The 27,155-nt window shown below is 35.2% G+C and overlaps 1 protein-coding gene across 2 annotated transcripts; it reads right to left on the bottom strand.

Annotated features, from left to right (window-relative positions):
• On the bottom strand, positions 1-23,926 carry ppp1r12c (protein phosphatase 1, regulatory subunit 12C). 2 transcript variants are annotated; one of them, XM_073852192.1, is made up of 20 exons: positions 23,500-23,925; positions 22,794-22,953; positions 17,969-18,099; positions 16,767-16,885; positions 14,747-14,906; positions 12,533-12,677; positions 11,813-11,887; positions 10,948-11,024; positions 10,764-10,876; positions 10,584-10,630; positions 10,360-10,490; positions 7,705-7,792; positions 5,840-5,957; positions 5,597-5,709; positions 4,620-4,669; positions 4,334-4,382; positions 4,137-4,241; positions 3,993-4,043; positions 3,726-3,776; positions 1-2,415 (listed from the first exon to the last, which is right to left on the bottom strand). In XM_073852192.1, the coding sequence occupies exons 1-20, from the start codon at positions 23,664-23,666 to the stop codon at positions 2,329-2,331; spliced, it is 2,037 nt and encodes a 678-aa protein (XP_073708293.1). In that variant the 5' UTR covers positions 23,667-23,925; the 3' UTR covers positions 1-2,328. The 2 variants fall into 2 exon arrangements, with proteins under 2 accessions (XP_073708293.1, XP_073708292.1); XM_073852191.1 differs by having other exon boundaries at positions 10,360-10,630; positions 23,500-23,926.
• Between the last annotated feature and the right edge of the window lie 3,229 nt (positions 23,927-27,155).

Below are 27,155 nucleotides of genomic sequence, written 5' to 3' on the forward strand. Positions count from 1 at the left end.
AAATATTAACATAAATAAGAAATTCCTGTCCTAAAAAGAGGTAATGGGGTAACTGAATTATGCTAGACTCATGATAACATTCTAGCAGTTCAAGATAATGAAAGAAAAAAATTGCCCCAAATTGTTGCCAAGTGTGTTCCAGACTGGCCACATAATACATTTCTCTCCTCTCTCAAGAGTTCCCACTTCAAGGGCTCTGAATTTAGGAGTAAGTAGGGTATAATTACAACTGACCCAGTCATGTCATGGTACTTTTGGACCATGGTTGGGATACACTTTAGTATACTCCTAAAAAGTTTAAATAATTATATAATAATATAACATTTAGAATTTACAGTCTTTATAGTAAATGTAAAAATAAACAAATACATAAATACATACATTGAGCTAATGCATGTACAAATCATTGTCCAATAACACTCCAGTTCATATCATTCTAAAAGTAATAAAGCCTATAAGGAAATCCACTAATAATGTGCGCATATTACCATGTTATAGTGGAACTGGAGGACAGGTAAAATGTTTTCACAATGTAATATTTCATATAACCACTAATTTCTTTACAATAAAATATATTTTATACTCATGATAGAAATATAAACTAGAACAACACCAATAGCAACATTTTAATTTGTAATAGAACTTTTATGAAATTGTCATGTAATGTTTCCCAGGAGGACATTTAATCAATCAAACTCTTAACTTTCACAAGGAACCATACATTTAGCTACTACTTATGTCTCATTTAATTTTCTTACCACAGCCACTAATGGAAAATTAGACCTCTGAAAATAATTAAATCTAGCAAGCCATTATTTATTTAAACAAGATAAAAGCACTGGTGCACAGATTGCTTTAATGGTTGTTACCCAACCATTTGCACTGATCTTTATTGGTCAGAGAGAGTAACTGACTCCAACATTTTTAACAAAGCAACAGAGATATATTCTATCTATATATATAAATATATATAGAAGGCACATTTTTGGCAAAATACACTTGCTGGATGAACAAATGCTTAAGTCCTGAAAGCAATAATTTTAGGAAAAAACACAAATAAACAGTGGTAAACCTTTAAAAGCTTTGACCTATGGTGCCAGTTTGGTTTAGGACAAAACTCATAGTCACAGTACAAAACACGTTTGTGTCTTTTCCTAATAAAAAGAGATTACACCACTGGCAGAACACAACAGCATTAAAATTCACCATACATAATATATTCATAAATATGCAATAATAGAGAAATAGATCCATACTAATGCCTGTTTGGTCCAAAGAACAGTAGTCAGCTAAAGTACAGTGTTAATTCAGATACATGCTAAGAAAAATACACACTACCCCAAGACATTCTACTGTCTCACTAAAGAGACCCCTGAGCAATGTTGTTACTGTTTGGCACATTTTTTCCTTTCTTTTTTGCTTACCATTTGAAGAAATATTAAAATGATGCGTTTAAGCTAAAATTATAATGGCATTGCCCAGCAGACATTGCCATGGCATTTAAAAGCTCAGTTTAAACATTTGTAAGTCTGGTAACACTGCAAGTTTAGTACTAAGCCTAACAAATATTAGATACTTCTTAACAGATCAGTGGGTCATGTACATTCAAATATGAATGTATATGAAAATATATTAAAATTTCATTTCTATTTTAATGTACATTAGCCTGTTCTGTTAACGTTACAGATCTATGATCTGGAATATATCAATTTTGTTTTTAATGAACAGTATTCTATATTCTGTATATCATAAAATCTTGATTTATCTATCTTTGCAGGTTTCTAGAGGTACCTGCTAAAAGGCAAAGATTGCAATGGTAGCTGTCTCTAAACTGAACAGTAAACCTGAACTGAAACTTCAAATTAATCAATAAAATTCTCATCAGTGCAGCGCAGTGAGGGCACAATAAGGGCATTAACTAAGTGCGATGGCTAGTCTGCAGAATGTTAAGGAACTTTAAAGCTATGAGCCTTATCTGTGCTATTAATAAAAAAGCAAGCACAATGCACAAAAGAAATCAATAACATTACAATATTACAAGAGCACCCTGAATCTGAACACCATAATCTAGAGCAGCTCAACAGCAGATGGACTTGAGTTCTAAAGTTGTTGAAAATTCCAGTTTTGATGAGTCTAGAGTGGCAGCTAAACAAGACCTTAGATATGTACATATCAATTTGAAGAACAGTAGTTTAACCACCCCAGGCAGGGGCATCTGTCCCAGAGATGAGAGAGGGAAAGAAAAATGCTGTGCAGTTCTTTGGGCAGACAATGGGACAGCAACTTTTCCAAGGAATTCAGTGAAGAAAATCCAAAGAACCCAAAGATTCATTTAGACAGCTTACTAATGACACGAATGAGAGCTGCATTTTCATCTTTCAGTCTCTGGTTGTCAGCACGCAAATCCACAAGCACCTACAGGGAGGGACAAAGAGTGAGATGAGCAGGCCCACATGGAACATGTACATGCATAGAATTTTTTGTTAAGACTTGGCATATCCAGATTTGCCATATGAACCATACACAGGGTTCTACACAGTTCCTACCTCTTGCATGTTATGCTAATTGTGCTTTCAGCTATTTAAAGACTGTAGAAAAATCACAGCTCTGGCTAACAATGTTTATATGTTTAAATCTATTCTAAACAGTTTTACATACTGTAAAGCAGTGTTAATTTTGACAGAAATTTTAATTTAGTTTTAGTCAGTCTTTTGACTAAAATTCCATTTAGTTTTAGTCATATTTTAGTCAATAAATTGTTTTTAGTTTTAGTCGACTAAATATCATAAGATTATTATGATATTTAGTAGTCATTATGTAGGTTTTATATCATGAGGTTTTATCATGATAGACACAGATTTAACTGCTGTGATATGCAACATGCTTTTATATTAAATTAAATGAAACCACTTCTCATAAAGAAACAAGAGCATATAGGCTAATTATGCATTCTTTATAACAAATTATTTACCACATTCTTCATTCTTTCAAGCAGAATTTTATTTATATAAATACATTTAGATTAATCTTTATTAAGGCTACTAAAGTGACGCAGTCAAGAGCAGTGAGTGATTTTCTGTCTTTCTTTTGTTGCTTGATTAACATCAATGCCAGAGACAATAGCAACTAAATTTTGCTGTTGTCCCTTTAAAACTGAACGCAAGGATGCAATGTACTGATACACATCTGATAGTCTCCCAATTGTTTACGTTCACCTAAGATGTAACCGATTGTGTCTATGTGAATACTCATCAACACGGATAATTCAACATAATTTTTTGTGTATTTCTCCATTCATGACTCGTGTGCTGTGACTGAATTAAGTCCCTTTTGCGTTGTCAAATTTATCCCTATGTCTGCTCTTCTCTTACTTCCAGATACTGAGTTTTTTAATGTTTTATGAGACGTGCAGCAGATGTATGCCAGCTTATGTTTACGATCTATCCCACAGGATAGATCAATAGGCTATCATACAGTTCATATGGACGCATCTAACCTCAGCGCAGATGATTCGTTCTGAATGAATCTCTTTCTAAATCGTCCCTCCCAAACATTTTTGTCGTTTTTATTTGTTGACAAAAATGTCAATAGATTTGTGTCATAGTTTTTGTCATTCAAAACGAGTTTTCGTTTCGTTATCGTCTCGTTTTTGTCTGTAAAAAAATCTCATTGACCAAAATTATTTATCAAAGAAATTAACACTGCTGTAAAGCTCAAGCTCTTACTTTGAGTTCATCTTCTAATTCAGATGCTCTCCGCTGAAGAAGTTTCTTTTCCTAGGTAAAGAAAAAAACAGAATTCAAAACAAAAACACTTTACAGGGTTCAATTTGTTACCATATGTGCATTAGGTGAAATAATACTGTTATAGCACTTATTAATCTACTACAAAGCTGTTGAATGCTTGATTCTGATTGGTTGACCAGCATTGTAAGTTACCACTAAAACAAAGACACCCAAACAGTGACACAGCGTGAAAATGTTTGAACTTACAAATCTCTCCAGCTCCAGCAGGGCTGGTCTGTCTGATCCATTCTCTTGATTCTGTACATACAAACAAACAGAGAAAAAAAACTTTAGTGGTTCAATATTTATTTCCTATCTAAGGTCTCAAGGCAAGAAAACAACACTTCTCACCTGTTTGAGTTTCTCCAGCTGAACTTTACTCTCATTTAACTGCAGTTGAGTTTCTTGAAGCTTCTCTTTTAAATCTCCATTCTCTTGCAACACCTGCAGATACAACTGAAAACACACAGGTAACATAACAAGAGTGTGAACCAGCTCTTATAATCACTCATTAGTTTTTGAATGTTTAGAGTTTCAAAATTCATTACCTTTCTATAGTCCAGAGAAGAGTGTCTGAAATCATCTAACTGAGCCTCACTACAAAAACAAACATAACTGTTACAAATAACATTACAAAAGCTCAATTTTACTCCCTGCTTATAAGCAGCTTATTTAAAACTGTGCACTAATTGATCCACCAATCCCATAGTTAGGGACTGGCAAACCCCGAATGAACCCACATCAACAGAAAGAGAATGAGCAGAACAAAAAACACAACACACTGTGCTACACATTCAGTACACACTAAATGAATATAGGATATGCCACACACACCTCATTCTGTTGTCTTGTTCAGCATCTTCATTTGCATCCATATCATCCGACTAAACAAAAGTAATATTAATTGTCAATATTTGTCCATGTCAATAAGTCAGCCATTTAAAATGTCTGAATTATGTAATTTCTTTACTACTAGTGGCACCAAACATACCGAGAAAATAATGTTCTCATTGTACAAAAAAAACAACAACCTAGTAACAAAACAAATACTGCAATAAGACTACAAAAACTGAATGACCACTAAATGCCATGTTTGACAAATCAGAATGAATAACAATATAATAAATGGCATTAATATAGTTGGTAATTCTGTTACCAAGATGTTTATAATTTGTCCACATATTGTAAGTGTCGGTTCATTCAATTTTTCATAACAATGTGCAAATCTATTACGCATATTCAATAGTCCACTACAAAAAAAAAAAAAAAAAAAATCACATTTATTTTTTATGATGCATCAACATCATAAGATTAAAGAATCAAAGTCAGAACAAATATTAAAACAGTTAAAAACTTTTTTTTAGCAATATTAACTGATGAAACCCAGAGAAAGATGATTTGAGGTTTGTCAAGGAAATACTCTAAACAAATCGTATACTAGTTCTGATATAACCATGTCATTTCAGTGTTGAAGTCTGTATTATAGACCCTTTGTCATGTACTGTTTGTGTTTGCATATGAATGTTGATAAATTCATTATCATAAAAATAGGGAACCACCACAAACTCCTCTTGTTCTGCTGCGGAAACCTGGTTGTGGGCAACATTCTCTTAAAATGAAGATTCAGGTGCACCCTTCCAAATCATCCTGACACCAAAGCAACAAAGCTACCGATAAAATTATTTTTGTTATCCTTCATAATATACTGGTGAGAAGCTGCCAAGAAGAATACATTTAGCAGTAGATTTATATTGAAAATGCTCAGTGTGAGTGAGAATGCACTGGGTTTTGAATGAATGCTTGCAGCTTACCTCTCCAGACAGCTGAACGATACCAGTTGAACGTCTCTCTTTCCTCCCTTTCCTGCGATCTCTCACTCCTAGTTTTGACAGTGCATCTCCAGAATCCTTCACTGGCTCGGTGTCTAGTGCAGAGAGAAAACTTTCAATATCTACACAGAATTCACACTGAATCAAAAAGATTAAAGAATCTTTGCTGAAAGAAATGTATCAAATTCAGGTGATTCAGACACACTTAATAGTAATGAGACTCACCTCTCTCAGCTTGTGTTATTGTGATATTGGGGCTCACAGACTGAACACTGAGGTGCTGAGGTTCACTGCTCTTAACAATACTCCGTTCTGCTTCCTTAAGATCCGTCAGTGTTACTCCCTGTTAATCAATATCACACAAGTTATGTACTATTAATAATTTTTAAAATAATAATTGAATAATATTTTTTAATAATAATAACAATTGTCTTCTCTTTTTTGGCACATTAACATGTAAGGGAGAAAATTAAGCCAAACTACTCAAAGTTTTATTCATTCAGTACAATATCAGGACAATTATATCACAGTGACATTTTTGACTTAATTCAGAAAACACCAATTTGAAAATCTTTTGCAGCACAATGCAAAAATAAAGAAAATGACAGACCCACGCTTTGTCCACATTAATACCTTTGCATTTTAGGTCAAACTGAGTGAGCGCGACCTGAACAAGTCAACGAATGATGAGATACTCCATAAATAAAATGATTCTACCAGAAGAACTGCATGAATACTTAATATGTCTGTTCTGTCTGTATCATCTTAGTGAGCTTTTATGCGGTTTTACACACGCACATTAAAGGTCCCATATTGTGCACATTTCTGGAGGTTTATTTTAGTTGTTGATGTCCTTAAGAATGTATATTTGCGGTATAAGTGCCGAAATCCATCTCAATAAACTTTTACAGCTCCTTTTTTAAGAACTCTGTCAAAAACAGGTCGATTTTGGCCCATCTAATTAATATTCATGAGCCTCTCTTCTGATTGGCCTGTTGTTTTCTGAGTGACGCACAGCCAAGCCAACCACAAGTAACTATGGTCATGTATGCTGTAGCCTAGCCCAGAGCCTAGCCTGCTGTGGCTTGATGATACTCAACAGGATATTTCAGAACGCTCATTAATGTTTTTTCTTTTTCAAACACCAAATGCAGTAAGCTAAGTAACTGTTGCTTTAGTAAAGCCCCTTTCACAATGCGCGCTGATTCCGGAAAATTACGGGAACGAGTGCTGTGTGAACAAAAGCCAGAACCAAATGCCATAAAGGCAGTGTTTTAACGTGATGATGCACGTTACCCTGCGACTCTTCACTATCAGCGCTGAAGCACAGATCGTTCGTCAGGTTAGTTTCAGTTTAGTGAAATGTACACGTCGCATTACATCTCACATCCACATGCCACATGTCTTTACAGGTTGTGTGTAAAGCACGCACAGATTCCGGAAAATCACTTTGTGAATGAACCAAATCAAACAATTCTGGAACAAATCATGGGACACATTATCCGTGTATTTTCCGGAATGGCTGTGTGAAAGAGGCTAAAGTCGACGTGCCACTGGTCTCTTATATTAATGTTATTCGGAAGCCTGTGCAATGACGTAGTTTCCTGACATCTATCGACTGAACAGCGTTTTCTCAACTTGTTTTCGTGTTGTTGCTCAACAATAGCATGGATGCAATGTTGTCGGGTTTGACAAAAGAAGTGTGGGTTGGTGCTAGAGGTGGTGACTGAAGGCGGTGACTGAGTAGATCGGACGTCACGTTTTTACGGAAGTCACAGCGGCTCGTGAAAAGGAACAGCTACTTTAAGCAGGCTCTGTGCAGTTTGCTGTGGATTAACTGTTTTGAAACTTATATGGTAGTTACATAGCCCCTAGACCTCAGTTATCATGAAGAAAGCCAGAAAATTTAGATTTTGACAATATGGGACCTTTAAGGCAAATGTAATATTTTCCGACTTTTCAGCGTGGATGCAGAACTTTTGGAAAACGTGGGTGGAAAGCTTTGGATGGAGAGAGTGTTGAAACAAAAATGCAATTTTTAAACGTATGCAGTAGCCCTAGTGTGTGTGATTAGGGTTGTGAGTACACACCTGGGTTGATCGTCGTGACTGCCGCATGAGACGCGAACGAGCCTTCCTCTGAAACTCTGACTCCTCATCTCTCACTGGTGCCTGGAACCTATAAAACACAATTTCATCATTATTCACCAACAAATCTAGTTTATAAAATGGATAGTTTTGGTCCTTAATTATGATTGGTTGAGCCATGTTCGAATCCATTGTAACTTATTTTCAAAAACATACAGTACACTAGTGACCTCATCACAGTAGTATTACAGCACTAAAGAATTTTCAAAATGTCAGATTTGGTTAATGGCTGAGCCAAACGTTTGCTAACCATTTATTAAAGAAATAAAATAAAAAGGAGAGGGTTTAGGCAATCCACTCAGCATTTTGACAAACAACGCCCCTTAGCTTTTCTAAATTTACTGTAAACAATGGCTTCTTGGTGCTAATTGCTTTAAACATTAAGATTTATTGACAAACTGTTTAGTAACTTACAAACTGACTTGGAGAAGATAGTGTACTCAAATTTAAGTAGTAAACACTTCTTTAATGTTAACTTAAAAACGTATAAACTACTTATAGTTTACTTATAAACTAAAACCATATCGTTGAGAAGAGGATATACAGTTGAGGACGAAAGTTTACATAAACCTTACAGAATATGCAAAATGTTATTTTACTAAAGCGTTTTTTGTGTATTTAAACCTTTTCCAACAATGACTGCATGATTTTGAGATCCACCTTTCACACTGAGGACAACTGAGGTAGTCAGATGCAACTATTACAGAGGTTCAAACACTCACTGATGCTTCAGAAGGAAACACAATGCATTTAGAGCTGAGGGGTGAAAACTTTTTGAATTTGAAGATCCAGGTAAATGTAACTTTTTTGTCTTCTGGGAAATATGTAAGTATCTTCTGAAAGGCAGTACTAAATGGAAAAAATATGATATTTAGGCAAAATAAGAAAAATCTTCATTCATTAGGCAAAAGTTTACACCCCTGGATCTTAATGCATAGATTTTCCTTCTAGAGCATAAGTTGCATATGAGTCCCTCAGTTGTGAAAAGACGGGTTTCAAAATCATACAGTCATTGTTGGAAAGGGATCAAATACACAAAAATGCTGAAAAAAAAAACAAACTAATAATTTGTGTGACCTGAATGAGTTTTCTGAAGAACAGCGGGCAGTTTAACTGTTCAGGATAGACAAGGGACTAATGAACAACTATCTTTAAAAAAAGCTGTGGATCATTTAGGCAACAACACAATATTAAGAATAAAGCATTTGAAACCTTAAACTTAAACTACTCTTGTGGAATATATGTAAACATCTTTTATTTGAAATTGCTTATTCAGGTCAGCACTAAATAAAGAAATAACATGCATTTTTTATGAACCCTCCTAGTTTGGTAAAAGAATTAACATTTTACAGATTGTGCAAGATGTATGTAAACTTTTAACCGCAACTGTAGCTTAAAGGCCAAGTAAATAGCAATAAAGATAAAATGTGCTTTCAGTATTCAACTGTAAACGGCTTAATTATTAAAGTTACTTATGTTTACACTGTTAAAGGAGAAGTCTGGTGTGATATTGACCTAAAGTGTAATGAATCATGATACCGAGTGTGAACTTACCTTTCATAGCTCATCTCGGCTTGTCCCCTGGATCCGAAATCTGGCGCTAGTTAGCCGATGCTAACAACAGGTTGTCGTTGAGAGTGCCTCGGGCATCGGACTAGCCAAGTAAATAAATCACTGTTTTACACCATTTACGAGGCACAAAGTAGATCCACACTTCATTGGTAGACTTCCAAGGGCCCTGACATTTAAAACGAGACATTGAGAACTTTGAAAAATCACTGGTAGTTTATTTACAAGAAGATTTATACAGACAGTACCTTTAGGAAATTTACCGTTCGCCGCCATCTTGAATTTAGTCACGATAAGTCGAGTGACGAGCAGGAAGGAAACTACAACCTGATAAGTCACGTGAATACTCGCATTACTTTTGGACTGGAGTTAGTGCAGACAGTTGGCAATTGCAAGGATGTCGGACGATGAAGCTACTGAGTTTTATGAAGTAGTAGTTTAGTTTCCTTCCTGCTCGTCACTCGACTTATCGTGACTAAATTCAAGATGGCGGCTAACGGTAAATTTCCTAAAGGTACTGTCTGTATAAATCTTCTTGTAAATAAACTACCAGTGCTTTTTCAAAGTTCTCAATGTCTCGTTTTAAATGTCAGGGCCCTTGGAAGTCTACCAATGAAGTGTGGAGCTACTTTGTGCCTCGTAAATGGTGTAAAACAGTGATTTATTTACATGGCTAGTCCGATGCCCGTTGTCAACGACAACCTGTTGTTAGCATCGGCTAACTAGCGCCAGATTTCGGAGTGCAGGAGACAAGCCGAGATGAGCTATAAAAGGTAAGTTCACACTCGGTATCATGATTCATTACACTTTAGGTCAATATCACACCGGACTACTCCTTTAAATTAATTTTTATTTTAGTATTAACATGTCTTGACTTTACTACGGGGATGTTATGATATCACTAATACTTCCTAATCCTGAAGACTTTGCACTTTAAATATAAGATACGTACAGCAGTAACACAAAATCAAGAAAATAAAAAGAACTGTAGTTGTAAAGCATTTAATTCTTTAAATCAAATTATCTTACTTCTTTCCATCACCAGACGCGTTACTGGGGCTCTCAGCAGGTGACTCTCGCCTCTGAGGGGTGGGCTGTACAACTGCTGTGCGACTCGCTTTGTCCTGATCATTCACCTTGACTTCTTTATCCTCAATGGTCTGAAGAACACAAATAAAGTGATTAAACTTTAAACAAGCACAAGCAGAGATATTGTGACAAGGAGAGCTGAGACATAGGATAATGTGTCTGACCCCAGAAGAGGGAGCAATGCTCTCTGGACTTGATACTGTTGAACTTTCTAGAACAGAGAACAAAACAAACATCATCAAACAGACTGTACTCTTGTACAGGTTTGTTTCACGTATGCAAATATTTTGAATACTGCTGTATGAGAGAGAGACAGATAGAGAGACAGAAAGAGAAAGACAAACCTGGGCTGCTTTCTTTCTCATTGTTGAGTCCCAGACCTCCTGAGATCCCTCGTTCTTTAGACTGGTCCTGTACATTTATTTTGTCCCTGCTGCTCATTCGGCACACAGAGCTCCTAAGAGAAAGAGAGACATGAGTGAATATGTTCATGTGTCCAAAGACTAAAAAACTAATCATCTTTCTCACCTGCGTTTCTTGTTTGCAGCATTGGCATTTGAGATCTGTGAATTTTGTTGCTCAATAAGTGCTTGTTCAGTCCTCCACTAAAATAAACAGATGCAAAAATTAATATAACCTTCACACTTAATTTATAATGGATCTAAATAAACCAGATTTAATGAATGTTCTGGGACATTATGAACATTACATTAATGATGAACCATTAGATAAATATCTAAGAATTATAAATTTGTTGTTCACAGAGCTTATTTCCGGGAATGATCTAAAAACCAATGGAAAAAAACAAATTTGTTTTTTGTCAAGAGAACCAGCGTGATTGTAACTTCCGGGTTGGCCTACAAAAATACATTGTTTTTGCAACACTATATTCAAAATACTTTACCTGTCCTAGTAAATGATGCAAATAAAAATGACACGTTAAAAAAAACAAGAGTATTTCATGACGGCCTGGGAGAGCAGTGTGAGTAAAGATCGACAGATGAGTAGTTCAGTAAAATAATTTGTGGATATTGTTCAGTCGAACAGATTTCAAGAGTGCAAGTGTCTGTTTTCTTTTATATTGCAAAAGCAAGGAAAAAAGAAACAAGAGCACTTGGTAAGGCAAAAAGCTCACTTTTGTGATTGAAGTCACAAAAACAAATCGTGTCCGTCTCTTTCAGGGAATAATAGTGCAATTACAAAAAAATCACCATAATGAAAGTACCATAAAAGAAATAAGTGACAACCTTTTCAAAATGCCCACATTAAACCTGCAGGCCATTAGTTAAATAGGCTTGCTACATTACATACAGTAAGCTGAAAATGAATTTCTTCATTTTGTGCCTATAATGACAGATTTATTAGACAAAGGTGTATTTGTGTGTGTTCTCACATTAGCCTGTCTTTGAGACAACTCTTCCAGTAAAGACACAACACTCTCATCTGCCACATCAAATGGAGTCTGACCCTGAAAAACAAAACAACATTTCAGTTTTTACAATTTCCCAAACATGCATGCAAACACCCACCCACCCACACACACATTGTGAAACAGAACTCTGGCTAACTGCTGTGCTGCTGCTAGCTGCAGAACTGTGGTGCATTTTGACACAGAACAGAAGCTCCACACTTCCTCTTCCTTTAAGAGTGCATGACTCCTACTGTGCACTTACTTCTCCTACATATCAGGCCTTAACGTTTGCTTTTATTTTTTCCATTTAGAACTAGTATATAAGTATATAAGTATAAATAGTTTAAATATAAAATATTTTGAAGAATGTTGATAACCAAACATTTACATTACATTTAAATTTAGTCATTTAGCAAGTTGCTTTTATTCAAAGGTATTAACGTTTTTGGCCACCAAAGACTTCTATCATATGGATTCAAGAAAAAAAAAAAATATCACACTGAGACATTCACAAAAATATCTTATGTTTCACAGAAAAAAAGCCATACTGGTTTGGAATTTTCTTTTTTTGGGTAAACTATCCCTTTATGGCCAGTGACCACCTGCCTTGGGAAAACAGCTTTGATCCTCATAGGTAACAATTACTAGCCAACAGAATTTGCTTCTAAACATTTAGCACATTTTTTTCTCTTTTTCACTCACCCCGTTACTATGGGCCTCCATGTCACACAGTTGCTCAGCAAGCAGACGGCAGGCTTCATTCTGAGCCCAATGAGCAGCAGCATGGAGAGGAGTCCACCCATCATAGTCCTTAGCACTCACATCCAGACCACACTGGCACAACAATCTGAGAGAGAATTAAAGAAAATGTATGAAGTCATCCATACAAGTGTTCAATGCAATGTGACAACACAAGCTCTGTTTGAAAATCTAGTGAGCTTTTTAAAGGGTCATGAAACACTGAATTATTTTTTTTTTTGACATGTTAACATATTTGGATGAACTATAGTTTCCTTATGAATGACTTTTTCTAAATAACATAATTAAGAAAGTAAAATTAGTAAATAAAACTAATAATCCCAGAACCCCCCTCAAATTTCTGAGCCAAGTGGTTTTTGCAGACAACTTCCAAATTAATAAACAAAAAATAGGTACCTTTGATAATTACATTTATAAAAGGTAAAATATTATTAGTGCAGCAAACTCGTTGTTTTGAATCCATAAAATTTGTGTTTTTTGGGGGAGTGGTGAGGGAGCCAGTCCAATTTTTTTTTTTTTTTTTTTTTTTTTTTTTTTTTTTACAAATGACCAATGAAGACATTTAATGACATATGTGACCCTGGGTATATTTGTAGCAATAGCACAAATAGATTGTATGGGTCAAAATGATAGATTTTTCCTTTATGCCAAAAATCTTCAGGATATTAAGTGAAGATAATGTTCATGATAATATTTTGTAAATTTCCTACTGTAAATATATCAAAACTTAGTTGTTGATTTGTAATATGCATTGCTAAAAACGTCATCTGGACAACTTTAAAGGCAATTTTCTCTTAAATTGAGATATTTTTGCAGCCTTTGATTCCAGATATTCAAATAGTTGAATCTTGGCTAAATATTGTCCTATCAAACCTAACAAAACATACATCAAATAAAAGCTTATTTATTCAGCTTTCAGATGTTCAGCTGATGTTTATTCAGCAACAAAAAATGTAACCCTTATGACTGGTTTTGTGGTTCAGGTTCACATATTTATTATAAGTCCACCTAAATGTGGTATGTGAAAATGCCCTTTTCCCAGATAATTGCATGCTCATGCACTCGCACACAGGGAACCTGCATCTAACACCCACAGCATGTGTTTCTAGCAGACTACAGAAAACAGCGTCTGACATACAGAATGTGCTTCCATTACAAAGCTGTATTCAGGTAATAAATAAATAAAACTAAATTATAATTCAAATTAAAATAATTAAATGTCAGGATTCTGAAATGTTCAGGAGCTAAATGTTCTTTGAAACACCACTCATTTTAACCAATGAATTACACTACTACTCAAGTTGTCTAAGGACTAAAGGTTTTTAACTTGGGTTTCTACCTAATAAAATATTTTAGAGATTGGCATAATTAGTAAAATGTACATATATTATACCCCCTTTGGGGTGAAAGCAAAAGCATGCTTTTTTGAGTGAAAAGTTACTTCCTAAGCTCTTATGTCCCATGACTGGTATCAACTCTTTTGTCTTTGTCTCCACTCACATTTTCAAGTCAAACATCGAAACATGGCAACATTCCATCAAAATAAGAATTGCCAAAAATCTCCCCATGCTCTTTCCTCACCACTTCCCATCCTCTACCCTGTCACATTTCTGGAGTTTCAATGCCCCTTTTCTTTGAGATTCTTTAAAAAGCAGCTTCCTATGGGGGACAGTCAGGCTGCACATTCACCAACACTCACAACGACTACAGCGAACTCTAAACACTGACCAATTATTTGTTTTTCCCTTCTGTCAAGTATTGATATATTACACACTGTAGAGGAAGCTGATGTGACTTCTGCTCTAAACAGCCTAATGTGATGGAAACACTGCTGAACAACGGCATAGGCCTCCACTCCTTTTCCACTTTGCACAGAGACAGGAAGTAAACAATGGCTGTTCTGTGATCAGAGAACTGCCCAATGGCGTAGCGGAATATTCTGCACGAGCATGGGGTGTTAACCTGTTCGGATAATGGTGGAATGGTCTCTAGGGTTTTAATCACTGAGATACTAACATTCTTGAGTAAAACACAGCTGAGAATATAACTATTAAAAAAATAGTTTTGCTTCACACAATGTTTTCATACGAGTAAAAATTTTGCAATGCCATGAGGAAACTCATGAGGAAACAATTCTCTTTTTGCGTTCACACTTACTTAATGGCCTCCAAATAACCTTTAGCTGCTGCTACATGTAAGGGTGTAGCACCAGTCCGGGGGTGGCAAAGATTAGTGGGCAGCCCATTTGTAAGCCAGTGACGGGCATCCCGCATGATCCACTCCTCTTCTGCCCGCTTAGCTGATTCCACATCTGTCCCTGATGATGGACTAATTATAAGTTTCATTTTTGCATTAAACAATAAAATAGGCAAGATTCTATGAGGACAATTATTAACTACTAGCTGACCGGATAAGGGAATTTAATGGAAATTTACTGATCTGTGTATTTCTAAAAAAATAATTTGGAAATACTTTGTGAATGATAATAAATGGAAATTAAAGTGTGTGAGAAGGTTCATAAGTACGGTAAAAAGTTAAACAATACATTGTGTAAAAATATTTTGCTTACTTTGTGTGACTTAAAAGGTAAAACTGATTCAAGTTCACACACTAAAGTATGGAACCCTGTTTTTAAAAAAGGTAATTGCAACTTTTTATTGTAATTGCGAGTTTACATCTCATATAAATGTGATATAAACTTGTAATTGCGAGATATAAAGTCAGCACTGATCTCACAATTCTAACTTTTTTCTTAGAATTGCATGATATAAATTCACAATTGCAAGTTATAAAGTCAGAATTGCGAGACAAACAATTCTGAAAAATAAACTTGCAATTCTGAGAACATATTAGTCTTTTCCCCACCTCAATCCTGGACTTTATAACTCGCAATTGCGAGTTTATATCTCACAATTCTGAGAAAAAAAAAAAAAAAAAAGTCAGAATTGCATGAAAAAAGTCATGAATTGCAATTCTGAAAAATGAACTTGCAATTCTGAGAAATAAAGTTGCAATCCTGAGAACATATCAATCTTTTTTCCCCCCTAAAAACTGGACTTTATAACTCACTTTTATAACTCACACTTCTAAGTACATAAAGTCAGAATTGTGTGAAAAAAGTTATCAATTGTGAGATATAAACATGCATTTGCAAGAAAAATTGTCAGAATTGCGAGTTTATATCATGCAATTCTGAGAAAAAAAGTCAGAATTGTGAGAAAAAAGTCGCAATTACCTTTTTTATTTTTTATTCAGTGGCGGAAATAGGCTTTCATATTAAAGGGAGGACAATATACCCAAAAATGTAAATTATGTCAAAAATTACTTACCCTTATGTTGTTCTAAATCTGTATTTGTTATAAAACATTTTGAATAATATTGGTAACCAAACAGCTTTGGTAATCATTGACCTCCAATGTATGTACAGAAGGGCATACCATTTTTAAAAGGGCATAAGAGTGAACATATCAAGACAAGAGTTTTTGGGCAAACTATCTGATGACTTTTTGACTCTATGAGGTCAAAAACTTGCAAATTGTTAAATAACATCAGTATGCAGACATTTGTGACCCTGGACCACAAAACCAGTCTTAAGTCGCTGGGGTATATTTGTAGCAATAGCCAAAAATACATTGTATGGGTCAAAATTATTGCTTTTTCTTTTATGTCAAAAATCATTAGGAAATTAAGTAAAGATCATGTTACATTAAGATTTTTTGTAAAATTCCTACTGTAAACCTAACAAAATGTAATTTTTGATTAGTTATATGCATTGTTAAGAACTTAATTTGGACAACTTTAAAGGTGATTTTCTCAGTATTTTGATTTTTTTGCACCCTTATATTCCAGATTTTCAAATAGATGTATCTCGGCCAAATATTGTCCTATCCTAACAAACTATGCATCAATAGAAAGCTTATTTATTGAGCTTTCATATGATGTATATATCTCAGTTTTGTAAAATTTAACCTTATGACTGGTTTTGTGGTCCAGGGTCACATTTGTGCTTTTATTTTACATTTACTACATTCTGTAATGCACATGTACTCTAACTTGGGTTGGGTGATTTTTATGGCATATAATATGGCGGGCTATTAATTTCTGATACCTCTAAATTTAACTGAGTTCCATATAAGTGTATTTATGATGTGACATTTCAAATGTTCTGTTAACTAACCCAGTGTCAATGTGTGTTCTTGCAGCAGTGTCTCTGTGGCCTCATCCTCTGCAATGTCCATTGGCACATCACCATCACAGTTCACCGAGCAGAGAGAGGCTCCATGCCTGAGCAGAAACCTAAAAGTGACAGTACCAGTAAATAAGCAAAAGTATAATACATGCTAACTGGGTTCATATCTTTCACAGCAGTGCAAGTATTTCGAGCACTAATTGAGGCAGAAATATTTTTAAACGTTGTAACCCCCTTAAATCACCCAAATCTGTGCAAACTTACAAAAGCAACTTATCAACTCGTCTTTCAGAGTCATTTCAACCTTTAAAATGCTTAATTGCTCAAGTACTCTTAAACAGTAGTATAATACAAAAAAGCAGTGCTTAAAGCAGGCGTAGTAACTTTTGACACAAAACATCTGTTCACCATATCACTGCACACCAGAGAATATTGTTATTTTCACTGTACAGTATTGGTCTGTCATGTCAGTAATAACACATCTAGAAGAAGGATATCATTTAATGAATTTGCTTTGTCTTTAACATATAGAGGACTGGAAAAATAATGAGATAATATCTGTGATTAGCATAAACTGGTTTAATTCATGAAAAATTATTAATACATTTAATGCAGCAACTTCTTGTGGATAGTGAGTGGTGTTTTGTCATACTATTTGCATGCATTTCTCCACCGGACCCACAGAACTATTACTGGCTGCACTCACCCCCGCAACTTCCTCGGAGGAGGAAAAACCATGTGTAGAAAACCCACTCATCGCAGTTCCTGTCTAGCTACCTGGTTGATCCTGCCAGTAATACTGTATGTGTATATCTCAGAGATAAAGCCACGTAAATATTCCAAAACTGGCTGAATAAATTGTATTGTTTACTAATATTACATTAATTTGGGGATTAAATGTGCTAATTTATTTACAACAACAAATTTTAATATTAGGCACAATACTATGCAATTAAATATCACGCAATTAAAAAGTTACATTTAGCTGATTCATAGCCATAGTAATAACAGCCTACTAAAATTAATAACGGCCTTGAGGCTGTGCTGTATTGTGATTTAATCTCAGAACATATTTCAGTCACATTTACCTAGTCAGCAATTTCAAAGCCAGCTAAACAATAATCATATTAGACAACTTTGACACAGACTCATTCATTTAAACATATTCATTAAATTCAATCATAACGTACTCTGTTATCTCCAGGTTTCCACATGATGCAGCCACATGAAGAGGAGTCCAACCTTCACTGTCCACATGGTTAACATTGGCACCCTGAGATAGAAGAAATTCCACCATCTCCATACTGCCATCGATACAGGCCTGGGAAAGAACACAATCAGATTTTTACAGAAATGCACCAAAATTGAACAAAAATACTACAGTTACTTATATATTATGGCTGATAACTAATAAATGGGCAATATTCTATTCTAATTTGTCTAAATAAATAAAAAAGAAAACTACATTTTAATCGCTACAAGGAAATTTAAGCATTATAATATGGGTCAGTGACTTTTATACTATTTTCAACAAAAGTTCATATTCATATTTTTATGTGTGTGTGTGTGTGTGTGTTGTCACGATACTAAAATTTTGATTCAGATACGATACCTGGATATAAAAAAATATCTCAATACTACTACTGCACCAATACTACAACAAAAACATAGAACGCCAGGTAAAGTAAATGATTAATAGATTATCCATATGGAGGTTATAGTTATTTAATCTATTAAAAAAAGCATTTCATCCCCCTTTAAAAAATATTAAAATCACACGCCAGTGCCACTACAAAGGATCATGGTGAGCAACTACCGAGCCTACAGGTATGTAGAGATCTTTGCAACTTTAATAAGAGCTAAAAGGATAAAGCCACATCTTATTTCATGACATAGTAATTTTATTTCACAATAACAATTTATATCATGATAGTCAATTTTTGTAATTTTATCTTTGTTATTAATAAGAAGAACATAGATGCAAGTAACAAACTAAGACAAATACAATAAAACAAAGACACAAATAAGGGCCCTAAGAAATTTGTTTTATTCCCAATTCAGTTTCACTTTTTTTTCCAAATTTCCAAAACTTTTTCTGGATTCCGTTTTTTCCGTTTTGAATTTTCCAGACTCTATTTTAATGGTTACATTAAAAAAATATTAATCAAATTAATTGAAATCATAAAACGTACACACTTTAACAGCAATTTCTTAAAAGTTTAACAAAAATTTAAAAAAAAAATGCGTTTTATTATTTCTCTCAAATACAGTTTTATTTTGATCAAATTCTGTGAATGTTTTCTATAAATTTTCTGCATTCCATTCTAATGTTTCATTAAACTTTAATAAATAAGAGCATGTCTTATTAATTTATAAAGATTACTTAGATTTGATAAAGAATTATAATTTTTTATTGTATTGTTTTTTAGAAATACTGTGTATTTACAATTGTCTTGAAAATAAATTCTGGTAAATAATTTTTCTGGTAAATATTTCTTAAAGGAACACTCCACTTTTTTTGGAAATAAGCTAATTCTCCAACTCCCCCTGAGTTAATAAGTTGATTTTTACCGTTTTGAAATCCATTCAGCTGTTCTCCTGTTCTGGCGATATGACGTTTAGCATAGCTTAGCATAGATCATTGAATCCTATTAGACCAATAGCATTGCGTTCAAAAATGACCAACGAGTTTCGGTATTTGTCTTATTTAAAACTTGACTCTTCTGCAGTTATATCGTGTACTAAGACCGGCGGAAAATGTAAAGATGCGATTTTCTAGGCGATATAAGATTAGGAACTACACTCCCATTCCAGCGTAATAGTCAAGGAAGTTTGTTGCCGTAACATGGCCGAAGCAGACGCAGTAATATCACGCAGCACATCGCAGCACAATGTGACTTCCAACATTCCAATGTTCCTCGTTGGAAGTTACCTAGCTGGGAACTAATTTCAGGTGCTGCGTGATATTACTGTGCCTGCTTACTGCTGCCATATTCCGGCAGCAAACTTCCTTGACTATTACACCGGAATGGGAGTGTAGTTCCTAATCTTATCGGCCTAGAAAATCGCAGCTTTACATTTTCCGCCGGTCTTAGTACACGATATAACTACAGAAGAGTCAAGTTTTAAAGAAGGAAAAATACCGAAACTCACTGGTTATTTTTGAACACGATACTATTGGTCTAATAGGATTCAATGATCTATGCTAAGCTATGCTAAAAGTGATATCGCCAGAACAGGAGAACGGCTGAATGGATTTCAAAACGGTAAAACTCAACTTATTAACTCGGGGGGAGTTGGAGAATGAGCCTATTACCAAAAAAAGTGGAGTGTTCCTTTAAATATTGTTTTAATAATATTTTCATTAGTAGTAGTAGTACTATCATTACATTAAATAATATTTGTCAAGTTAAAACAAACTTTTATTATGACGGGTTGCTGCCTTGACGTTTCTGCTTGTATATGATATGAGAATGTCTTTTCTCAAAAGTAACGGTAAATTCTCATGAACTGACTCTCACAGCTGTTCTATACATTATGTTTATGTATTCATGCACTCATATATTGAGGCGGCAGAGGCTGAAAACACTGTGAGTGTTACGTGTGCTTCAGTATGTGTGTAGTAAACTGCGCGCCCATTCATTCATACAGAGACGTGCAGAATGTGCAGGATTCATATCTATATAGGCAAAATCTGTGTTCTAAAGTAAATTCTGTTTTTATGACTGGGTCCTGTGATTCCGTCCATGTTTTCTGCTTCGCTTTAATCATAGGACCTTAAATAAACAGTGTTAACACAGCTCTTATCAAAATGTATTCTTAAATTACCGTATATCGCGTAACACCAATATAAGTAAAATGTAGTAACATTTTCCATACACTCTGAAATGTTGTACTATATATTTACACATCATAATCATTATTTTACCTTGAAATGTTTAATTTCTTGCATTAATATATGAATAATTAAAAAAAAAATCATGAATATATTAATTCATTTTTGTGGGGTTGCACTGTATTTATTACAAGGCATTAACTAACCTTGCCTTGTCATAAAGATGTCAAAATTATCTGATATTTTAAAAGACTTACTGACCTTGACACACAAGCTTGCCAAAAACACACATTAGTACATTGCATTTGCCCTCATCTAATATGTTATAAACACTGAAAAAAGAAGACGTATGCTCATCAAGGCTGCATTTATCTGATCTGAAAAATATCTAAATACATATAGTGAAATATTTTACATTTTAATTTTTTGTCTATTGTGAAAGCTCCATTTTCAGTGGCCATATGTCACAATGATCAATAAGAAATAATTCTAATATGCTAATTTGGTACTCAAGAAGCACTTCTTTTTATTATTGATTGTTGAAAATGGTTGAGCTGCTTAAAAATTTTACTGGCCCCAAACCTTTGAACTGTAGTGTAATTGCTATGGGATCTGTTATGAGTTGTACCAAAACACACAGATTATGATCAAAATCGCAGCCTACCTCTTTAATGCTTAACAGGGTGTGATGAAATAAGAGAAGGGTAATTTTTTATCATATTTGTTAAGGCTAGATAACAATGCTTTTCGAATAGCCACTTCAGCTCGGATCACTGAAAACACACCTAAATACGAGGTGAAATCAGGACCTAAGTGAGTGTTAAAATAGGGGAAATGCGCATGCACATTTAAATATCCAATATTGCCAAATACTTATAAACTAAAATGCTCTAATAACAGCCAATTACTACTATAGTACCAATACACTGAGCATACTTTAACCCTGGAGAACCCAAGAACCCTTTTCTTCTTTGGAAAATTATGAAGTATACATTACATTACTGCTACAAGTTCACTGAACACCAAAATATCCACTTTTTCAATTTTAACCCTTTATTCCCTAATTTAGGATTAGGGCCAAATTTGACCCATTGGGCTTTAGGCGTAGCATATTAAAGAATCACAAAAACAAACAGTGTCAATGCAAACTATTTTAAATTTAGGAAAATAATTAGTCAACCACACAGCTACATTTAACAATGTTTTTTTTTTTTCTTGCTTTATTTGTTGCATGTTAGAACTGGATTTCTAAAGGATAAACACTTTGGCCATTGGAAAAAAGAAAAATCAGGCCAAAATCACAACTGAAAAAAACTTTGCTTATCCAAAAATCTGTTTTGCTAGAGAGAGGAACTCACACTAGACATTGTGGTAGTCTTTGAAACAATTAATTTTTTAGTTGATGCAGAGAGGAACTGCACATTTTTCACAGTGCATTTCAGTTTTGAGGTCCTTGCACACAGCACATCGGAGCGGCCATACTCCCTGAAATGATATACTACTTTATTAGTCTCTGGCCTTGTACTACTGAGGTACCTTATTAAAATATATTATACAAATGAAATTATTTCAAGGCTTTATCCAAATACAGGACTGTCACCATTTTTCATCAAAGTCACTTAAAGAACCAATGGGTCATTTTTGACCCGACATTTTTTTAACCCATACACCCAGAGGGTCATTTTTGGCCCATTGTTTTTTGAACTAGCTCAGAGTCCCTAATTTATCCAAAAAGAATATAAAACATACTTCTAGGCATTCTGCAAGCTAATATTAAATAGATTAACAAAAAATACACCATTTTACCAACCGCTGGTTTGCTGAGAAGACGATTTTGTTTGGGTAGGTTTCCAGCTCAACAAAACAGCATGTGGTCAGCCATCTTGTTACTACCACTCTGGCACTTGTGAGTTCAATATTCATCCACTAGGTGTCTCTATGCAGGGGCCAGAAGTGGCACTCTGGGCTTTTGAAGTTAAATTTGAAAAATTTGTTTTTGTTTGTTCATTTTGGGTAGCAGCAATTAACAGCGGCCAAATTTGACCCCGTGGGTTCTCCAGGGTTAAAAAAGGTTTTGTAATAAAATAGACTGTGAAGTTAAGTAAAGTTCCTGAAAACATTTGAGCAAATAGCACTTTATCAAGACAATAAATGGAGTTAAAACGCTGTAAGATTCTGACCTGGTGTAAAGCGGTTATACCATCTGCGTTGGCAGAGTTTACCATATCATCCTCTCCATTCTGCCCTCTTGCTTCTCTCAGCATCTCCTTCGCCTCCTCTGTGTCACCACTAGCACACACTGCTAGGAATTCTGCAGTCTTCTCAAATCTTACTCGCCACCTGAGAGAGGGACAGAAAGGCTGTCTGGAATTGTATTTTGACACCTCAAAAACTACACAGTAACACTGTTACATAATATATATGATACATCAAAAACTAGATATAATGAGTAAAGAGTAAAGGCTTTGGATGCACTAGCCTAGTAGTTAAAGATCTGGACTGACGTATACTGTAATAAAATCACATTCCTACTCAAATATTGAGTAATTGGGTTTCTACAGTCTCAAATGCAACCTTCAGATTTAGCAACCATCATCAGCTCTGGGAACAATATGTTCAATGTGTGTTGGTTCTTTAATCAATTAAGAATGAAAACTAATCAGTAAATGCATTCTAGCAGGATAGTAATCCAATGCAAGGCAGATGGTCCTTGACACCCAAAATAGCAAACTAAATCTGGAGATCTTCATTAAAGAGCTAAGCTGAGAAACACAGAAACTGATTTATTCGGACATGCTTGTTTACATCGAGAAACTATATTACTAATTAATGCTAAAACGTTCTCTTTGTATTGGTTGTCATGATTGTGGTCATGAATCTCCAAACCTGTTTTTTTTCTGCTGCTCATTGGTGTCTGTTCTGCCTCCATCAAGAGCTCCGGTTCTCGTCTCTCCTCTCCAGCGACTCCGAGGCACCGCCGGCTCTCTGTCCGTACTAGAGCCCGACCAACGCGTTAGCTGCTCCCGACGCTTCGCTATCGCCGCGTCCCCCATAATCCAGCACTAAAGACACATATTTTTAAGAGAAATCCCCATGATCACAGCTACAGGAACATATATCAGAGAGACACGCCCTCCATGCGTGCTGTTTACACTTCCTCATCACATTCACAGGAAGTTGCTAAAAACATCCAACCAGTCATTAACGTTAATTTCTGTCCCGCTAAAAAATACCCTCCGAACGGAGATTTCGATGACCAGTAAAGTTCAAGAACCAAACAAAGATTTTATGTAATTGCCATGACGTTTAAGGCTTCAGGTCAGAGATCAAAGCTGTACTTCCACCTCCAGACTGCAGAGGGCACAACAGAGCTCCTTACCAGCTTCCGGGGGCTGTATACACCCCAAGTGATGCATCAGTTCCTATGAGTCTTGATTTAAGTAGTTTAATTTGACTGTACCACCAAAATGTGATATTTTAGCGCTTTTTCAAACGTATTTTATATTTTAATGAATATGCTTCAGCTAAATGTGATCATGCTGGGGCAGAAAATGAGGTAAGTTGTGTAAGATGGCACATCAACTGTCAAAATATAACTAAATGGTAGAAAAAAATAGTCGGTTTGTCTATAAAGTTCCCTCTTTAATGCAGTATAACACCGAAATGTATTTTTTGTTTGTTAAACATTTTGTAAACTCTTCTAAAACGTGTATTAAATGAATAAAACTATTTTTTTTAAAAGTATGTGTGCAAATTACTAATACTATTTAGGGGAGAGCTGGGTGAGTTGAGTCATGAGGGGCAAGTTGAGCCACATAAGGTTAAACTGTGCCATTGATTATACTGAAGTAAAATTGGACATTTTCAAAGAAAGAGAAATTCATTAAAAATGACTTATTAAAATCTGTGAGCCTTGTGATGGACTGGCCATCCATGCAAGGAGGTGCTTGCCTGTGGCTCAAGATGCTGGGTTAGGCTTCAGCTCCATATGACCCTAATAATATTAAAGCGGTTTGGATAATAGAATAGATGGATGACTAATTCAAAACAAAATTCTAATTGGAAAAAAAAAAACGAATTGAAATTAACCAAACAGAGCCAGGCTAGTACTCAACATCCCTCGTATAAATGTTGCAGGGAAATTTAATTGCCAATCTTCTTCAAAAGGCCTATTTTAATTTTTCAGAACAACATCAAGTTCACAACAAAGAACAAAATAAAAAATGTTTGATCTAAAATTAATGAAATGTAATGTCAAATTACTGTAAAATAATACTTTATAAGTAATCTTAAGAAGGACTATTACCTCACTTCTGCCATTTTAACAAACTTGTGTCACCCAACCGTTTAGAGCTAACATCATCCTAAGAGTATATCCTCATATTATAACTTCCTAAAGCACGCACACACACACACACATTTATTCATTTATTTTTTTACCTAGATGTAGCTATTCCATGGGTTCTCTCCATCACATAGTGGGTAAAATGGATAAGGGTGGCTCAACCCCACATGTTAAAATGGCCCCACTCTCCCCATATACATAATACATACCTTAAAGATGATCTATTTGGGGCAGCTTGACACTATATGTAACCAAACAGTTGATGAAATACTAAGGGACCATCAACTGTTTGATTACACAAATTCTTCATAATATATTCTTTTGTGTTCAGTAGGAGAAATAAATTCTTATAGGTTTGGAACAACCTTAGAATGATTAAATGATGACAATTTTCATTCTGGGGTGAATTATTTCTAGTTTAATGTGTTGAATGTGCATACATTTAAATAAAAAAATAGGTATACAGTTCAAATTACAAAATATATTCAAACAAAAGTTGCTTTATTTAATTAAACACAAATCAAGGAAATAGAAAGACAATTTCTAACTCAAATAGTGGAAAAAGACAACTCGTTTACCTTCCTTAAAGTCCCCATGAAATAAACTTTGAAGTTATTTGGGTGTTAGTATGAATATGTTATCATCACCAAATCCTATCGTATACCACTAGAACACTTCGAATATACAGGTCCTTTTCAAAAAATTAGCATATTGTGATAAAGTTCATTATTTTCTGTAATGTACTGATAAACATTAGACTTTCATATATTTTAGATTCATTACACACATTTGAAAGTAGTTCTAGCCTTTTATTGTTTTAATATTGATGATTTTGGCATACAGCTCATGAAAACCCAAAATTCCTATCTCAAAAAATTAGCATATTTCATCCGACCAATAAAAGAAAAGTGTTTTTAATACAAAAAAAGTCAACCTTCAAATAATTATGTTCAGTAATGCACTCAATACTTGGTCGGGAATCCTTTTGCAGAAATGACTGCTTCAATGCGGCGTGGCATGGAGGCAATCAGCCTGTGGCACTGCTGAGGTGTTATGGTGGCCCAGGATGCTTCGATAGCGGCCTTAAGCTCATCCAGAGTGTTGGGTCTTGCGTCTCTCAACTTTCTCTTCACAATATCCCACAGATTCTCTATGGGGTTCAGGTCAGGAGAGTTGGCAGGCCAATTGAGCACAGTAATACCATGGTCAGTAAACCATTTACCAGTGGTTTTGGCACTGTGAGCAGGTGCCAGGTCGTGCTGAAAAATGAAATCTTCATCTCCATAAAGCTTTTCAGCAGATGGAAGCATGAAGTGCTCCAAAATCTCCTGATAGCTAGCTGCATTGACCCTGCCCTTGATAAAACACAGTGGTCCAAAGTACTTTTTTCGGATGAAAGCAAATTTTGCATGTCATTCGGAAATCAAGGTGCCAGAGTCTGGAGGAAGACTGGGGAGAGGGAAATGCCAAAATGCCTGAAGTCCAGTGTCAAGTACCCACAGTCAGTGACGGTCTGGGGTGCCATGTCAGTTGCTGGTGTTGGTCCACTGTGTTTTATCAAGGGCAGGGTCAATGCAGCTAGCTATCAGGAGATTTTGGAGCACTTCATGCTTCCATCTGCTGAAAAGCTTTATGGAGATGAAGATTTCATTTTTCAGCACGACCTGGCATCTGCTCACAGTGCCAAAACCACTGGTAAATGGTTTACTGACCATGGTATTACTGTGCTCAATTGGCCTGCCAACTCTCCTGACCTGAACCCCATAGAGAATCTGTGGGATATTGTGAAGAGAAAGTTGAGAGACGCAAGACCCAACACTCTGGATGAGCTTAAGGCCGCTATCGAAGCATCCTGGGCCTCCATAACACCTCAGCAGTGCCACAGGCTGATTGCCTCCAAGCCACGCCGCATTGAAGCAGTCATTTCTGCAAAAGGATTCCCGACCAAGTATTGAGTGCATAACTGAACATAATTATTTGAAGGTTGACTTTTTTTGTATTAAAAACACTTTTCTTTTATTGGTCGGATGAAATATGCTAATTTTTTGAGATAGGAATTTTGGGTTTTCATGAGCTGTATGCCAAAATCATCAATATTAAAACAATAAAAGGCTAGAACTACTTTCAAATGTGTGTAATGAATCTAAAACATATGAAAGTCTAATGTTTATCAGTACATTACAGAAAATAATGAACT

The sequence above is a fragment of the Garra rufa genome, chromosome 12 (genome assembly GCF_049309525.1).
Source record: "Garra rufa chromosome 12, GarRuf1.0, whole genome shotgun sequence".
In the NCBI taxonomy this organism is placed as follows: Eukaryota; Metazoa; Chordata; class Actinopteri; order Cypriniformes; family Cyprinidae; genus Garra; species Garra rufa.

Bases quoted from the DNA above. Each gene is read 5' to 3' on its own strand.
- ppp1r12c (XM_073852191.1), bottom strand. From the start codon at position 23,666: ATGGGGGACGCGGCGATAGCGAAGCGTCGGGAGCAGCTAACGCGTTGG. The intron at 16,886-17,968 runs GTACGTTATGAT...TGTCACTTTTAG, and splicing joins GGAAACCTGGAGATAACAGA to GTTTCTGCTCAGGCATGGAG. The intron at 2,416-3,725 runs GTAAGAGCTTGA...CCCTCCCTGTAG, and splicing joins AATTAGAAGATGAACTCAAA to GTGCTTGTGGATTTGCGTGC.